Source organism: Mustela nigripes, chromosome 10, assembly GCF_022355385.1.
Source record: "Mustela nigripes isolate SB6536 chromosome 10, MUSNIG.SB6536, whole genome shotgun sequence".
NCBI lineage: Eukaryota > Metazoa > Chordata > Mammalia > Carnivora > Mustelidae > Mustela > Mustela nigripes.
Window position 1 is genome coordinate 9627106 of NC_081566.1, and position 19315 is coordinate 9646420.

General features: G+C 40.7%; 1 protein-coding gene across 1 annotated transcript in view; it reads left to right on the forward strand.

Annotated features, from left to right (window-relative positions):
• The window catches only part of CATSPERE (catsper channel auxiliary subunit epsilon), a 146329-nt gene extending 128892 nt beyond the window's left edge, over positions 1-17437 (forward strand). Inside the window, exons 18-22 of the mRNA XM_059414005.1 lie at positions 469-568; positions 6660-6746; positions 8075-8232; positions 12037-12090; positions 17284-17437. Coding sequence (XP_059269988.1) covers positions 469-568; positions 6660-6746; positions 8075-8232; positions 12037-12090; positions 17284-17437 — 553 coding nt within the window. The remainder of the gene's footprint in view (positions 1-468; positions 569-6659; positions 6747-8074; positions 8233-12036; positions 12091-17283) is intronic.
• Positions 17438-19315: the final 1878 nt, after the last annotated feature.

Here is a 19315-nt window from a genome sequence, read left to right on the forward strand (position 1 = left end):
CCCCCCCCCCCCGGGAGTTCTGGGGCATCTCCGCTCTCATCACAGCGACCCCATGGCAGGCAGCAGTCACCCAATGAATACTTGTTGATTAAATGACCCCAGGGTCCCCTCGCGGTGCCCTCCCTCCTTCCTCAGTCATTTCTCCCTGCTCCCAGCCCACTCGGCTACCCTCGCCTCCCCAACACACGGTTCCTGTCAACGTGAACAGCATTTACGCTTCCAACTGTGAAAAAGGCAAACATACCCTGCTTTACTCCTAGGAGGTTGATTTCGAGAGCTGAAGGAAGCCTATACAATAGGTACTGGGATGGCTCCACAGAGAAGTGACAATACTGAGGTTTTTGAGGACCTTAAATCACTCCACGGGGGTTGCAGCACTGTTCAGAGAAGCCCGTCAGACTGGAGGGCTGCAGCTCTCAAGCTCTCTCTTCTGCTCTAACGGGTTGTTGTGTCCACTGTCTCACTCAGACACAATGGCAATGGCTACATCGAAGACGTGGAAGTGAACTTCATCGTGTGGGAAATACACGGCAGGAACGACTACAGCTTTAATAACACCATGAAGAAGGTACGGCGCCTTTGAATTGCAGTAGAGCTTAGAGCGCAGTGACACCTGCCGATTGATTTTCCATCTGTATATAAATTATGTAAGGAAAGTAGAACTGACTGCATGTGGGTAGAAAAAAAATAGGACCTGTGTATTATATCTTGTGGCTACCGAAATTCATTTACGACAAAAGAAGCCTCGGTCATATGAAACTGACGTAAAGAGATCAGAAAAAGAAAATAATGTTTATAGTAGGGTGACGCAATCCTAGGTGAGTGTTTTCTTTTGTCTCCACAGTGTAGTCAGTGTTCGATTATTTATGGCTCTGCCTTTGGCTCTCGCACATTCATCTGGCGGGTGCTACATTAAAGACACGCGCTCCAGGCTTCCTCTCACTTGACTTCCTTGCGTCATTTGACCCACTGACCAAGCCAAGGCTTCACTGTCCCCACACTCCTCCTCTGACTGGTCCACCTCAGCCTCCCCGCTGACAACCCTTTCCACGTTGCAGGCCATGGCAAAAAGGCCTCACCACCTCCCGCCCCCAGACTCCACTCCTGACCATCATGACCGAGCGTCTCCACAAGCAGCATATGGATTCTGGCTTTTCCCAGAAATCTCATGCTCAAAGTCAGAGATCAGACATAGCTCCTTCCCAAAGAGCTTTCTCATCGATCAGAGACCTTAATTCTCCAAGAAGGAGAACCCACCCAGGTAGCGGCCAAGAGACGAGTTCCACCTGCTACCTGCTCTGGGCTCCTGCAAGAACCATCTTTCGATGATAGGGTCAAACAAATCCATCCCACCACATTCCTCCGACACTTGTCCAGCCCCCAAAGTGTGAGTCCTTCTGGCCTACTCTGTCCTCACAATCTCATCCCTAAACTCTTCTGTCCGTCTTACACCTGGGCCCAGATTCCCATTACTCTCCACCTTCTCAAACTCTTCTAGTACACCTTAGGGCTAAATGACCCTAGATACTTCTTCAGGAGACATTCCTCAAAAAATATAATTTCCCCTGTTTTTCTCTCAGACCAAGGGTACTCTTGATGGGCTGTGGAATCAAACCGCTCCCTAACCCACACTATCGTTTCCAGATCAGTATCTCCTCACCCTAACTACAGTGTCCCTTGTTTGAGGCCCCTTCATCCAGATGGCATGGACCCCATCTCCCCCTGTCGCTGTCACATACTGAGAACTTGAATGGGTTCCCTTCCTGCCCTGAAAGCAATTACAGTTCAGTCCTCTGAGTTTTTGCTGGGAAGAAGCTTTCTGAACAGGAAGGACCTTTTCTAGTCCCGTTTGCAGCTATGTGGGCCATGTGACCGGCGCTCATGCTGTGGAATGAGCAGAAGCGAGAGGTGTCCCTTCCACGATGAGGTGCTGGAGAAAGGCTCCCATGAGCCCCCGAGCTCCCTAGCTTCCTCCATCACAGTCTACCCCAGGGACAGTTGGAGATGGAGAGATGCAAGCTGGATGAGTGGAGTCGGGTGAGGGGACTCTTTGAGGAGCCACGAGACAGAGAAGAAGCCTGATCCTCTACTGTGAGGAGCGCCACCCATAGAGACCATCCCCCCCGGGGCATCGGCACTGGACTACGTGTGAGCAGGAATTCAACTGTGATGCGTGAGGGCCCTGAGGAGTGGGGTTTGCTGCGCAACAGAGGCTGCCTCGACCAACCAATGCAGCTCCCCCCGTTATAATTACATTTCAATGCAAACACTCCAGTCTATGGCCTCAACCCCCAATTCTCTAGCTCTGTGGGTGTTCTTCCCACTAAGCCTCTCGCCCTTGCTTTTCCTTACACTGTCTAGACATCCACCAGATAGAGCCCTCTGCCCTTTCCCGTGTTTCCTCTCCTTTTCCCATCTAACTTGAGCTCTGTGGGTCCGTCCCCCAGCCACCATCTTGCCCATATCTCCAAGTCATCTTCCCAGTGTTGTTCCTATGCGCCTGATGGCCACGTTAAACATCCATCATTCAGCCTCATCCATGCCTCTGTCTGAGCTGCCAATCACTTCTAGGAAAAAAAAAAAACCGAAATTGCAGTAACTGGAATTAGGGACTCAACTATTAGGAGTGAAGCCTGAAAACAGAATTGGTCAACTGGAAGAGGGGTCAGAAGGAAATGCCCAGAACTATGCATAGGGAGGTAAGCTGATTGAAAATATAGACAAGAACATAATGGAGATTTACTGCCTAAATCTAAGGACTGGGGTCCTAGAAAGAAAAGAGAGAGTGTTGACCAGAAGCAATATTTTCCCAAAAGGCAAAAGACACTGAAGCACAGAAAAAGTAATCTTTATCCAGAAATGTTACTGTGAACATTTTAAAATGAAAAACAAAGAGAAAATCCTTAAAGGTAGCCAAAATAAAAAAAGTTACTCTCGAGAGAGTAGCAATAAGACTTAAGGCTGATTTCTTTATAGAAATAATGCAAACCAGAAGACTTTGAACAAAAATATCTCCCCCTCCCCGGCTTTTTTAGGGGGGAAGGGCAGAGGGAGAGAGAGAATTTGAAGCAATCTCAGTGCCCAGAATGGAGCCCAACACAGGACTTGATCTCACAATGCTGGGATCATGACCTGAGCCAAGATCAAGAGTCAGTTGCTTAACCCCCTGAGCCACCCAGGTGTCCCTGAACAAAAATATCTTTAAATTACTGAAAGGAAATAAATTCCAAATCCAAAATTCTATATGCTATGAAAATAGCCCTCTAAAAATGAAAATGAACAATAGAGAATGCTTTAAAAGACACATGAAATTAGAAGAAGAAAAATTTTAAAGTGAAAAGAAATAAACAATGGGATAAAAAGGATTTAAGAAAAAAGTGACAAATACTGAAGATAGGCAGAGAAGATCCAACAGATGGGTAAATGAACGCCCTGAAAAAGAAAACCAGATGGGCGCCTGGTGGCTCAGTCGTTAAGCCTCCACTTTCAACTCAGGTCATGATCCCGGTGTCCTGGGATCGAGCCCCGCATAGGGCTCCCTGCTTAGTGGGAAACCTGCTTCTCCCTCTCATACCCCCCTTGCTTGTGTTCCCTCTCACTGTCTCTCTCTCTCTCTCTCTCTCTCTCTCTCTCTCTGTGTAAAATAAATAAAATCTTTTAAAAGAAGGGGGAAAAAAAGAAAACCAGAATAAAGGAACATAACTGATGCTAATCTTTCAAGAAAACATCTCTACCCCACCCCAAGCAAAAAAGTCTTGAAGCTTCATATTGAAAGAGCATAGCATATCCTCAAAATATCAGAACAGCCAACCCAAGTGGCCTTCTAGGCCAAAAAAAAAAAAAAAAAAAGCAATTTACATATAAGGAAAATAAAATTAAATTATAATTTTTATAGCAATGCTTTATACCAGGAAAGAAATGGAGTAAAATATTTAAGATACTCAAGGAAAATAAACACAAGCCAAGGATTTTATATTCAGCAAAACTGATGACTCTAGAAAAGGCACAAACTGCTATTAACATGTCAAACGCTCAGATGATATTGTTCCCAGGAGCCCTTCCTGAGTAACTTACTAGATCATAAATTTCAAACCACCACAATCACTAAAGAGATATAAGGACTAGAGGAAAGCATTATGTAGGATGGAGTTACTTGCAAAACTGAAGCAAAGTGAGGGTTAAACGGGAAAAAGGAGAATATACAATGGACGTATTCTCTGACAATAAAGATATAACACAACCATAAAATATGCTAGGAGACTATGAGAGCATATGCTGGGGAAAAATATAACTTTTCAGTAATTGTGATAGTGGGGGTAATATTTATATGAGTTATTCTGATCTTGTGAGGTGTGTAATGTGAGATATTCTAATACTGTCATTCTTCAAGTGCTGTTGAAGTAAAAGCGAGGAGGTGCATAAGTAGTATAGAAGTTAGACAAAACATCCTGAATTTGAACAGGACTCAATGTAAACTCATGAGGTATTAGAAACTCATATGATCTGGATATAAATATGTAACTGTCTTGTTCAGAGAGAACGAGATAAATTTTTCCTACGCTGCCCATTAAGATCCCTAGAAACATAACTGCTCAGTACTTACATGGCTGTCTTGAAATATCATTTCCCACTAAAAGTAATTGGGGATTCTTAGATAAGTAGCCGATTCCAAGCCTGGGGGAGGAAACAAACATGATGAGTTTGGAACAGTTTGACGTACCCAATAGCAAGGAGTTATCGAAGACTGCTAGGGTCATGTCAAAAGCAATCAGAAGTCAACTTGAAGAGGTTGGCTAAAGATGGGACAATCAGAGCTTCCTTACAGATAGTTACTGCGATATTGCTCAAACCCATTAAATATGTTAAACGCATGAGTTCATAATGAATTTTTCAAAAATGTCACCTTTGGAGAATGATAGGAAATCAACTCCTTATTTTAAAAACTGGCAAATAAAGAGAAAGACACCAATATTTATCGTACCGTCCCCAAATGAACTATACCAGTGAGTAAAGAAATAGTAGAAAAGGGAAACACCTCTTTATAGCATGTTTCTAGTTGACAAATGGAAAAAAAAAATAAAGAAAGAATATCACCATTTTAAGACCAAATCATAGAGGTTACTATAAACAAATTTATATTAACAAATTTTGACAACAAAGAAATGGATAAAACAGACAGTTGCCTTGGAAAACACAATTTACCAAAGTTCCTTATATTCTAAGAAAGAAAGAGACATTTCTAATCCCAAAATAGACATCTCTAATCCCAAATGCCTTTCCTGACAAAGTCAACCAAACATCAAAAGAAAATTTTCCTTCAGTTTTCTAAAAACTCTTCCAGAATATTAGGGTGGAGAAAGTACTTCCCAGTTCATTTTGTGAATCCAGGAGGGCCTGATGGGGACCTTAAAAGAAACGGGCATTACGAGCCGATCACACCATGACCACAGACACAAAGCACCTAACCAAAACACTAGCAAATCAAACTCAGCAGTGTTTCTAAAAATCACACATCCAGACAAGTTTTGTTTATCTCCTAACTGGAGAGTTGGAATATCACTTGAAAATCAAAGAAATCTACTCTAGTGACGGAATACAGAATGGGCATGGGTTATTATAATAGTTGAAAAGTCATTTAATTAAAAAAATATTCATAAATAACATTATTTTTAGAATAAATCTTGGAATTCTCAGGGTCATGAGTTTAAGCCCCACATTGGGCATGGAGCCTACTTAAAAAAAATGAATAACCCAAAAATAAATCTTGGAAAATTCTAAGTATATGGTAACTACCTTAACCTAATAAAATGTAAGTACAAAAAAAAAAAGAAAAACATCTTACCGGGGCACCTGGGTGGCTCAGTTGGTTAAGCATCTGCCTTCAGCTCAGGCCATGATCTCGGGCATGACCTGAGCCAAAGGCAGACGTTTAACCACCTGAGCCACCCAGGTGCCCCTAAATAAAAATTCTTGTTATTATAAAAAAAAAAAAAAAAAAAAGAAAGAAAAAAAAGAAAACATCTTGGTGGTGAAAATTTAAAAGCTTTCTCTCTGAAGTCAGGAGTGAAACAAGTTTCATCACTTTCTATACAACATTGTTCCTGATCTCTGTAATAAGGCAAATAAACGAACAATAAAAGTATAAGGACTGGAGAGGAAGCAAGAAGACTGTCATATTCACAAATAACATGACTTCATCGAAACACTCAAAATTAGTGACTTTAAGAAGTTCTTTTGTGCAAGGTCAATACACAAACTTCAGCTGTTCCCCGGTATAGCAACAAACATTTAAATAAGGAAAAGAATTAAATATAAATTGTTCAATGACATTAAATATACGAAATACGAATAAATTTATAAAAAAACATATGTGTGTACAATTTTGAATACATTGTTATTTCAACTCTAATTAATGTGCAGTGCCCTACTCTCAGGTGTACAATTCAGTGACTCGGCACTTCCACACCACACCTGGGGCTCATCACAAGTGCCGTCCTTCACCCCCGTCACCGACCTAACCCGTCCACCCACCCACCTCCATTCCGGCAACCATCAGGTTGTCCTCTGTAGTTAAGAGTCTCTTTCTAGGTTTGTCTCTCTCCTCTTTTCTCCTTCCCTCATTTGCTGCTTAAATTCCTGTATGTACGATTTTTTGACAGAGTGGTTGTTTAAATGAAGCCCAGACATGGAAGTCAATGACGAAGCTTAACCAGAACCTTCCGCTTGAAGAAGCCTGGGGACCTGAGGTACGGAAAATAACCCAGCAAATTTTATTTATAATAACTAATTTGGCATTTCAGGATTAACCAAAGTTTGATGGAAATATTTTGGATTTAAATTTGTTTTTGCAAATCAAATCCAACTTTTCTATTGGGTTAATATTATGATTTCAGTAATGTATCATCTTAATTTCTGTTTAATATTCCATGGCTCCTGTGTTACTAACATTTTTTTTCTTTTTCTTTTTCTTTTTCTTTTTTTTTTTTTTTTTGCTGAAAATCTGTGTTTGTAGATTTATTAAATGACTGACAAACATGCTGAAGCATTGAGAGTGAGTCTTTCTAAAGAACACCTGAACTATTATCAATTCTTGTACAACTGAAAGATCATGGGGTGCCTGGGTGGCTCCGTCTGTTAGGCGTCTGCCTTCAGCTCAGGTCATGATCCCAGGGTCCTGGGATGGAGCCCCACATCGGGCTCTCTGCTCAGTGGAGAACCTATTTCTCCCTCTCCTTCTACATTCCCTCTCCCATGCTGTCTCACTGTCTCACTCTCGCTCTTACCTCAAATAAATAAAATCTTTAAACAAAACAAAAACAACTGAAATATCATGTCTGAATGCCAACTATCAGTCCTATACTGCTTTCAATTTTTTTCAATCACACTTTCTTGAATTGAAATTAGTTTAAGTTATTTGGAGCACCAAATCATATCTCATAAATAAAAGTGACCTATATGGTACCTGGGTCCATAAAAATCTAAACCTTACAATGGGAATGTTACTTTGCTTCTACATCAGAATCTATTCATGTCAAGACAGATACATACAAATGATTGTATTATCCTCTGCAGTCGCAGCTCCAAACATTCCACTTTCCATCCACCATGTCCTATCCTTCCAGCACCATAACGCTAGAACCTTTACTCTAACAATCCTTCAACCTCAAAATGACCCAACCACCCTTACCCTGACCCCAGGTTCTTTTCTTGCTCTTCCTGCTGCTTAAATTCCATGGTCAATAATTTTATCACTCTATTAATGTGAACCCTCAATTCCTTCCTTCCTCTCACTTCTTTAGACTTGTGTGGCTAAATCGCAACCCTAGTTAGATCCCAACTATCTGCCTTGGCAGCCGACCCTGGTCCAAGGAATACGTACCCACGCGGATTTGTTTCACCTTCATTTCATGATTAAAACAGTCCTGCAATACTGCCCAACAAACATAAGTGTATTTCTCCAGTTCATTCCCATTTCCCCCCTAGCTATTGCATACTTTCTCCTCTCCCCTATAATCTCCAACACCTCGTCCCCTAGAGAAGGACCTTAAGGTTTTTATCTTTGTTTCCTATTCAGAACTATAAACACTGTTTTTCTTATGCTATTGGAAAACCAGGAGACTTAAATCAACCATATGAGATAATCAACAAGTCTAACTATAACCATTTAATTTGGCCTGAGGACCATTCTGGAATGTATGTGTTTCGCGTGAAGATCCTGGATCCAAACTATAGGTGAATATAAATGTTTTATTTTAATAGTTTTATCATTTGTTTAAAGGGATAACGATGCGGTTGAATACAATTTCTACTTTACAAAGGCCAATAAATGAATTACACTAAAACATGGCAACATCACAGAAGTCAAGAGAGAAGACCATAGCTAGAAGGAAAAATAAAAATGCCATAGAGTCTGGGGTCACCACTACAAGAGGAGTTTCACAAAATGCTAACTCAAAAAGTTATGTATACCCTCATGTTGATAACAGCATTATTTACAATAGCCAAGACATGGGAGCAACCTAAGTGTCCATTAATGACTGAGTGATAAAGAGAACATGGTATATATAAATATAGAATGAAGCATTATTCAGATATAAATAAAGAAGGAAATCCTCTACCTCAAGAAAGAAGAAAAATCTCAACTCAAAAAAAAAAAAAAAAACCCTCAATTTTACACCTCATAGAACTAGAAAAAGAACAAAGCCCAGAGCTAGTAAAAGGAAGGAAATCACAAATTAGAGAGGAAATAAATCAAATAGAGACTAAAAAGATGGTAGGAAAGATCAAGTAGAGTAAGAGTTGGTTTTTAAAAAGATAAATAAAATAGACAAAATTTTAGCTAACCTCAACAAGAAAAAAGAGAGAGAGAGAACTCAAATAAATCAGAAATGAAAGAGAAGTTACAACTGATACCAAAGAAATATATAGGCTCATAAGAGACTACTATGAACAATCATACACCAACAAATTAGACAACCTAGAAAAGAATGGGTAAATTCTTAGAAACGTACAACTTACCAAGACTGAATCATGAAAAAATGGAAAATGTGATCAGACTGATGACTAGTAAGGAGAGTGAATCAATAAGAAAAAAAACTCTCAACTAACAGAAGTCCAAGACCAGATGGCTTTACTGGTAAATTCTACCAAACATCTAAAGAAAAATATCTATTCTTCTCAAACTCTTCCAAAAAATATAAGAGGAAGGAAAATTTATAAACTCATTCTGTGAGGCCAACTTTACTACTACCAAAGCCAGACAAGGATACCACAAGAAAAGAACATTACAAGTCAATATCCTTGATGAACATACATAAAAATATCCTCAATGAAATATTAGCTAACTGAATTCAACAATAATTAAAAGGGATCATATACAATGATAGAGTGGCATTTATTCTAGGGATGCAAGGATGATTTGACATCTGCAAATTAATCAATGTGATATGCCACATTAACAAAATGAAGGATCAAAATTGTATGATCATCTCAGTAGATCCAGGAAAGCATTTGACAAAGTGCAACATTCATTTATTATAAAAATTCTCAACAAAGTAGGTGTAGTAGGAACATACCTCAACATAATAAAGGCCACATAGGACAAACCCACAGCTAACATCATACTCAGTGGTGAAAAGCTGAAAGTCTAAGATCAGGAACAAAGATGAGAAACAAAGGTGCCCACTTTTATTTTTATTCCACATAGAGTTGGAAGTCCTATCCAGAGCAATTGTAGAAGATTCCAATGAATGGAAAGATATTCAGTGTTGGAAGAACAAATACTGTTAAAATGTCCATATTACCCAAAGCAATCTACAGATTCAGTGCAATCTCTATCAAAATTCCAATGGCATTCTTCACAGAACAAGAACAACCCTAACATTTGTATGGAATGACAAAAAAACAAAAACAAAAACAAATAGCCAAAGCCATCTTGAGAAAGAAGAACAAAGCGAGAGACATCACACTCCCTTATTTCAAATTATATTACGAAGTTTTGGTTATCAAAGCAATATGGCCCCAGCATAAAAACAGACACATAAATCAATGGAACAGAATAGAGGGGCCAAAAATAAACCTACGCATATGTAGTCAATTTATTACAAAGGAGCCAAGAATATATAATGGGGGAAAGACAACCTCTTTAGTAAGTGGTATTGGGAAAACTAGACAGCCACACACAAAAAATGAAACTAGACCACTATCTCACAGCATACGCAAAAATTAACTCAAAATGGATTAAAGACTTGAATGTAAGACCCTATGCCATCAGGCTCCTGGAAGAAAACATAGATAGTAAGCTCCTTAATTTCAGTCTTGGCCATGATTTGTTTGGACTTGACACCAAAAGCAAAGGCACCTAGAGTGAGACTACATCGCATGAAAAAGCTTCTGCACAGCCAAGGAAACCATCAACAAATTGAAAAGGCAACCTGTGGAAATCACACATCCAATAAGGGGTTACTATACAAAATATACAAAGAACTCATACAATACAATACAAAAACAAACAATCCGATTAAAAAATAGACTGAAGATCTGAATAGACATTTTTCCAAGACAGACAGATGGCCAATGGGTATCTGAAACGGTACTCGACATCACTCATCATCAGGGAAATGAAAGTCAAAAACTCAGTGAGATATCCCCTCACACCTGTTAGAAGGGCCAGTCTCAAAAAGACAAGAGATAACAAGTGTTGGCAAGGATGTGGAAAAAAGGAAATCCTGCACACTCTTGGTGGGAATGGAAAGTAGCACAGCCACTATGGAAAACATTACGGAGTTTTCTCAAAAAGCTAAAAATAGAATACCGGACAATCTAATAATTCCTCCCCTAAGTATTTATCCAAGAAAGTGAAAACCCTAACTTGAAAAGATGTGCCCTCCTGCTCACTGTGGCATTATCTACAGTAGCCAAGACATGGAAATAATACATGTGTCCGTCAATGGATGAATGGATAAAGAAAATGTGATAGAGGATAGATAGATAATGATAGAGTGGATATATAGATATATTCCTAGATACATGTCTATTTCTATATATATAATGGAATATTATTAAGCTATAAAAAAGGAAAGAAATCTTGCCATTTGCTACAACATGGATGGACCCTGAAGGCATTATTCTAGAGTCTACTGTGGTTTAAATCCTACTCTTGCCACTGGTAGATATGTCATCTTAAGCGAATCACTTAGTCTCTGCACTTCTTTATTTGTAAAATGAGTCTGTAACACTGATCTTAGAGTATTCTGAGGATTAAATGAATGTACCAGGGTAAAAATCCCTAATTTTGCTCAGTCAAGGTAATTTCCTTTCTTCTCTTTTCTCCCACATGAAGATGGGTGAAATGCTATCATGAATGTTTATTTGGCTCTGTCCTGTCTCATTCCAAGCAGTCTGCCGAATCGTGAGAGATAGTAACTTTAGAAATAATCACACAGTGCCCTGTATCAAGCTTTGAACATCCTTAGCTTCCTGAGTCAGCCTACATCAGGTGAACGTCACAGGCTCTTTGAGCAGAAAAACCTGAATTCAAATCCCAGCTCTGCTGACAACCGCAAACTTTTGCAAGTAGCTTAACCTGCCTGAGCCTCTGTTTCTTTCCAAAAGAAACGGTTGCTATGAGGATTAGGCAGATAACTCATGCAGGGCATCTGGTCCACCGCCTGGTACCCAGCAAATGCCCGTTTAGTATTCATTCTCAACAAGTACTAATGCTCAGTAAAACATTATGACTATTATTAACATTATGCTTATGGTCACCTTGGGACCCACTATCAAAACGATGTCAAGATGTTAGGAGGGCGGTGAGGGTGCACTGACAAGCTGAGAGAAATCGTGCCGCAAGCACACGTTTGGAAAAATCACCACAGCTGTGATGTAAACGCATCCCTTATCTCCATTCCTTCACTTGAGGAAGTGACACCTTCATGAAGATTATCTATGAGTCAATCATTACCATAAAGATTTGGAGGGAGGCTTTTCATATATTGCATGTAATTTAATCGTTAATATTATTTGTCTCATTTACAGTTTCTGCAACCTAACAGCTATATTTGCGATAGAGACCTTCGGAATGATTCCCAGGTAATGCCTTCTGCCTAATCAGGCTCTAGCGAGGGAAGCTGTAAAAGACAGGCGTGGCAGCCAGGACAGGAAAAGCACATCTCCCCCCCCCCCCCATTCCCCTGGGACCCTACTACTTCTGCCTCTTACGTTGACATCCTCAAATTGTATGTATCAGTTATCCCAGGGACACAGCAGGAAGGAATTTCGGAGAATTGTTGCTGCGGCTGGGGTCCCATTTTGTCCCACCCCCTCAGCAGCCCCGGTTTTCCCATCAAACACGTCCTTGAACCCCACCTAAAGGACAGATCATGGGCTGCGGCCGGGGGGCTAGAAGGAGACGGTGGCTGGTTGAGTCAGCCCTCACCCACCCCTCACCCACGGGCCTTACCACTCGGATGTAACCAGACACAGGTAGAAAGGCACATTCCCGGACTCCAGTCTCCTTGGAGAGCAAAGTCTTAATGCTAACACCGGGATCATACACGGCTTTGCTTCTCTGTCCTGGGCCTGGTTTTTTTGCTTTCATTCTTTTGTAAAATGTTAACCAAAAATGGAAGACAAACAATGAAGTTACTCCTGGCCCTACTCTAAATATTACTGACTTCTTGATGTTCTGTGCCAATGGAAGATTAATAGTGTAAATAACCCACAAATGAGATAAGCCACCCATTGTTTCTAAGTGACTTCGGGAAACATCTATGGCCTTTGGCAGTGACTTCTCTTCCTCATTAGGTTGTTATGTTTAGATGAATATTAAGAACATATGTGCACCCAAGTACCCACTGTCAGAAGGGGGCACTCGTGAGTTGGCGAGGAGAGACAATGAGGAAGGAGGAGTTCACCTCTTGGCTCACCTCCCTGGAGCTGGATTCCAGCAGCCCGGGTAACGGGTAACGGTGGTGCAGCCGAGGTCAGCCCTAGGTTAGTGTCTGCAGCTTAGTCTCTGATACACCTGAGCCCCGGAAGTGGGAGCAGAGGCAGAGCAGAGGCCAGTGGGTAAGAAAGACTTTCTCGAACATTGGCTGGAGATCAGACTGTAGGAGGCAAAGATCTTGGCACTTACTTGTCTTCTGGAGGATTCAACCACTTCCCCCAATTTTCCACTGCATCCTTTGGAGTTGTTACTTTTAGACAGCAAACTCCCCTAAATCCTCAACTGTCCTCTGAGCTCCCCCTCTACGTCCCCCCCCCCCAGGACCACCGCTTCACCTTCAGCCCTCTAGAGTGATGGCTGTTTACTTTCCAAAGACCCCCCACCAGGTGCCTCAGGGCGCCATTACCACTTCCAGACCATTATCTATCCTGGGTCTTCTAAAACAAAACAAACAAGCAAAAACCCTTTTTTAAACACATACCCTTTTTTTTTCTTACTATTTCCTTACATTTCCAAGTGTATTACTTCAATAACACCTGCTGCTATTCCCTTACCCACTCTGGGATTTGTGCCCCCACAAATCTGGCAGGCCCCCAACTACCTGCTTTTTCTGATTACACCTGAGCAGTCAAGGATTGGTGAAGAAAGTTACACAACAGGACAGATTAATCACCAACTTCATACAGGTCACCCAACACCACCTGAGAATCTTAGTACCTTTCTCTGGTCAACCAGTATCTCCACTCGCGGTAACTACCTCTGACCTCATCGAATCCGCTTCCTCCTTGGACCATCCTTCCTTAACAAACATCAGATGAGCTTGTTTCCACCATTACATAGAACTTAGAAGACCGCAGGCAGGGACACGCCTGATTCCTGATTCCTGGTTCCAAACACACCTACCAACACCTATGTCCATTCTCTCCTTTTTCCGTACTGTTCAAATTAAAGACTTTTAATTCCTCCCCTTTAAGTATCATTCTTCCACAGGTCCTTTAAAACCTCTTACTTTCCACTTTCTAAGGAAACTTCCAAATCGATTATTTCTTCTCTCTTTTATATGTTCCACTTTCCCCTCAACTAGATCCTCCCCATAGGCTTTTAATCACCCTCAAGTTCTTAATTTAAATGTAAGTAAAACCTCAAACTCTTTCCCCCTCCAGCTGCCATTCTCTCTCCCCCATCCTTGTCAAAGGCTTGTCTACAGAGTCTCCTTTTCCCTATGTTCTATCCCCATTTCTCCTAAACCACCCAATCTGCTTTCTGTCTAATTACTCCACCAATGCCTCTCCAGGTTGGTTTTTGAATTAAAGAACCACCTTTCCCAGTCTTGAAGGACTGGTCTCAGGTAGGAGATGAACCTTATTCTTTAGCCTGGCCCTAACTGTTTGTTGTGTATCAAATCTTTGATTGTCCAAGATGCCTTCTTAGTTCCCAAGACCTGTCAGTGCCCCAAAGAAGAAGACCTCCATCAGCACCTAGATGCAGGCTGGTTGCAAGCTGGACCCTCAGGCAGCAGCTTTTCAAGAATGCAAGTAGGGCTCTTTCGTGGAAAGACTGGGAGCTGGACATTTTAGTCCACTGTCTGTGTGCTGAGAGGTGCGAGGGGGGATGTAGCCACTGCAAGTCCTCTGGACCCCTTTTGTCTGCTATAACCCTGTGGGTCTCATAGACATAAGCCCAGGGTTTCCTAAACTCCTATAGCCATGCTTTCTCAAGTAAAGAGAGCCTTGACCCCCTTTACCGGCCGTAACTGATTTCCCTCAGGGCTCAGCCCTGGTCTTATGAGCTTCTCCCTTTGGCAAGATCATCCATACTCATGGCTTCAGTAAGCATCTATGTACACATGACTTCCTAATCATAACTCTGGTCCATCCAGAGCCATGCGTCCCACCGTCTATTAACCTCTTCTCTGAAGTGGCTCACAGACTGGTCAAACTGGACATGCCCCAAAATGATCTCGTGATCTTATCACCCACTCCCTTGCCCCATTATTTGTCCCCCTCTAGAAGGGATCCAACTGGGTAATTGTATAGAGTTGTCATTGTGCAGCTCCAAGAGAATCCATTCGCATGGGCTATAATATGCCTTCTAGAGATGAACAGTGTGGCAACCCTGTTTTCCAGAGTTCCTTCTTTTGGGAAAGAGCACATTAAAATGTACAAGCCAGATACCTATGAGTCAAAAATGAAAATAAGAACCCCCCCAAAAAAAGACCAAAAAAACCTAGAGTTGTGTTCATTTCTCTGTTTCCCCCAGCCCATCCAGTCACTAGCTCCCATTCATTTAATCTCCTGAATTGCCCTCAAATGAATCTACTTCTTACCAACCCCATCACCACCACTTTAATCCAAGCTACCGTTGTCTCAGATGGGAAATACCACAATAGACACCTGACAGATCTAATCTCCCCTCATTCATTTCTATTTTCTTCTGGTTCATTTTCTTCACTGAAGCCAAAGTGATCTTCTCAAATGCTGTTTTATAACTTGAAACACTTACGTTTCTTTCCTTAAAATGGAACTCCTCAACATGGCATACAAGACCTTCAATGACTCAGGCTACCGCCTACTTCTCTAATCTGGACTTGCATTCTATTCCTCTCATCATCTTTGCTCTAGACCCACCAACCAACCTTTCAGTCCCCAACCCTCACCATATTCTGTCCCATAGCAGGAACTTTGCACATTCTGTTTCTTCTATGTGGCAACTCTTCCTTCCCCTCTTTGTCTACTTAACCTCACCAACTGCATTTCCATTTAATTCTTCAAATTTTAGGATAATTATCTTTTCCCCCATGGAGGCATTTCTTGATCCTATCACCAGGTTAAATCTGGCAATAGTAAGCCTTCATTGCATTGTATATCTACTTAGTTCTTATCACAAGTGCAATTTTATATTTCTCTTCTCATTATTGATTAACAATAATGTCCCCACTAAAATGTAAGCTCTCTAAGGAGATGGGGACCATGTCTGTTATTACTTATCATTGTCTTTCCAGGCACTACCCCAATACCTGGCTCATATCAGATGATTTGTCGAGTTAATAATTAACTTCCAAGAATGAAACCATTCACGGGAGCCAGATTAAGCTTGTATCCACATAGGAGGAAGGTCAGAGTGAGAGGACTAGGACCCAGGGAAACCATAACACTGCAAATAAATAATTAAGGCCTAAAAAGGAACCAAAAACTGAAGTCAGATACCAGGGCAGGACACCAAAGAGAAAGTAGCACAGCATTTGGCCCAAGTGGTAAATCCACTCTGGTGGGAGGCAGCCATGCAGAGTCCCAGGTGAAGGGAGAGATGTCTGGCACCCACCTGAAAGTAGCATCTAGTAAGTGGTGTACACATATGCACACGCACGCGCGCGCGCGCACACACACACACACACCTGATTGACCCTCCGGTGCCACCAGTCAATATGCCCCACAGTAAACCAGCTGTGTTTACATGCCCTTGCTAAAGTGTTCTTCCTTGTGAATTTCCTCCATCAGTGAATGGTGACAACATCCTCAGTCACCTCATGCCAACACCTGGGAGACATCCTTTACTCTCAAACCCCACATCTCAACAATCTCCAAGATCAATTCAGTCTAACTTCCAAATCTGTCTTAGATCTATCTGCTTCTCTCCACTTCCTCAGCCACTAATTAAGTCCCTCGACACACTTGCATTATTAAAAACCTCAAAACTGGGGTTTCTCCCTCCGCACTCATACTTCCCCATTCATCCGTTCTGCCCTCTATGTTCAGAATCATCCTTCCCAAATCCACACCCTGTAGTTTCATAAAAGCTGTCTCTCTCCTAACCACCAGTCATTCCTCATCTCTACGACTCTGCCTACCACCTGAGCTCTTATCATACTGAACTAGTTTTAGTTCCAGAATATCTGGGTGACTTTCAGGTTTCCCCATGCCTCCACAACTTTGCATAGCCATCTCCCTCAGCCTAAAACTCTATGCTCACCTGTTTCTTCAACTACTTCCAGGCATTTTTATCTAGAGAACCCATTCTAAGGCTCCAAGTCCTACTCCTATCCAGCTAACTCCGCTAATCAGCTCAAAGTTCTCCTCCACTGGAAGTCCTTCCTTAATGTCTGGCCCCCATGAATTTTACATTTCTTTCTCTCACTCTATTAATCACACTGTCTATTCTCCTCCATAGCCAACCTCTAACACTAAGGCAAACATCCTGAGGGTAGATAAGATGTCTTATTAATCTTTGTTTTCTGTCAGTGGCATAGGAACTAGCCGTTCAAAGATTGTTTGACTACATAAATTAAGAACCAAAATGAGTGATGACTTCTATTGACTTTTTTTTTTCTCTTATTTCAGTCCAAGTGGCTACCTGGTTGCTGCTTTCCTCTTTATCCTGATGCTGCTGTTCTCCAGTATTCTGGTGTTGAGCTACTTCCATTACATGAGGATTTATACACAATACCTTTATGAGCCAATTAAAAGATATGATAAAAAACAAAAGGATAATTAGGAAAAATGAAAGTTTGTTTAGTATGGATATATATATGTATATATGTAGAGAGCATATATATATATATATATATATATATATACACATATTACAAGTGTGTGTGTGATTAAGAAATGCTAAAGATAAGCACATAGTAGGTATAAACAAATTCAAGCTCTAAAAAATGTCCTTAAATTACCCCAAGACAAACATTCTTATATCTACTATGTGTTATTAATTTTAAGGTGTTTGCCCTTACCTTAAGGTTCTCCATATACTCTTATGTGACTTTTTAAAAAAATAAAATAAAACTAAATTTGCCTATTAAAATCCTTCCTAAGAATGAAAGTAAATTTTTGGAAGTGTGTAAATATGTCAAATACTTTTTTTTTTTAGCTTGGGGGAGGGGCAGAAGGAGGGGGAAAGAGGAAGCAGACTCCTCGCTGAGAGCCGAGCCTAACTTAGGGCTAAATCTCACAGACCTAAGATCATTACCTGAGCCGAAATGAAGAGTTGGACGCTTAACCGACTGAGCCACCCAGGAGCCCCTCAAATATTTATTTGCGTAAAACTTTTCATATGAAATCTCATATGGCTGTAGTTTATGTCTAAAAGTCTTCATGTGTCCTAGATAATCTCTCTTAAATGTATTTCAGAAGTTTTTCTAGCGGTAGATTCACACATGCAGTGTACAGCTTATGATATTGAGAATGAGAAGCTGCTGCTCTAAGTTTTAATTTTTTTAGAATATGATTTTCATGTTCAGCATAAGCTTAATTTACCCAAATGTTACCACAGCTTTCAAACAATTAGTGTAATAGTCAGAGTTCAACTAGAGAAGTAGAACTTGTGGGAAGGGTGTGTGTGTGTGTGTGTGTGTGTGTGCACATGCACGTGCATGTGTGTAAAGAGATTTACAAGAACTGGCCTGTGTGACTGTGGAAGCTAGCTAAACAAGTCTGAAATCTACAGCACAGACATCAAGAATAGAAGATCACAACAGATAAAATGAGCAAGATGGAACTCCACGGGCACAGATCAAAGCTGCTGTCCGTAATTAGAATTTCTTATTTTACCAAAATCAAGAACAAGACAGGGATACCTGCTATTCATCACTGTTTTGTAAGTTCTGACATTACAAGAGGAAAACAAAATGAAATGACCATTATAAATACTGTGGGAAAGGAGATTTAAAAAATCCTCTCTTTCAATAACAAGATAATATGTCTAGGAAACCCAAAATCAGTTACAAGAATTATTAGGTTAAGATAACCGGATTTGCTCAATATGAGATAGATATTTAAAAATTAATACCTTTTCTAGGCGTCTGCCTTCCACTCAAGTCATGATCTCAGGATCCTGGTCAAGTCCAGTGGGCTCCCTGTTCAGCAGGAAGTCTGCTCTGCCCGCAAGCACGCACTCTCTCTCTCAAATAAATAAACAAACAAACAAAATACCTATTTTCTCTATAATGTTATATAACAGCAAGAGAAAAAATAAGTAATTTACTCATTGTAATGACAAATTATACAGAATTTAATTTAATATAAAAGGTGTATGACATACATGAAAACAATCTTCAAAATCTTTATTGAAGGAGGTGAGACAAAATCTGATAAAAATAATTAATAGGGAAAAAAAGAAGCAAAACTACCCAATAGAAATGAGAGCAAAGAATATAGTCACTTTACAGTGGGGTATACCCACATAGCCGATAAACATATTTAAAGCAACTATTTTTTAGTGTTTACTATGCTCCAGGAATTGTTCTAATAACTTAACCTAACCCTCTTTAACAAGGCCTCGAGATGGGGGTGTTATTTCCCAATACAGAGATGAGGAGACTGGCACAAAAAGGTAAGTCATGTTTATAAGGTCCCGCAGCTGATAAGAATGGAG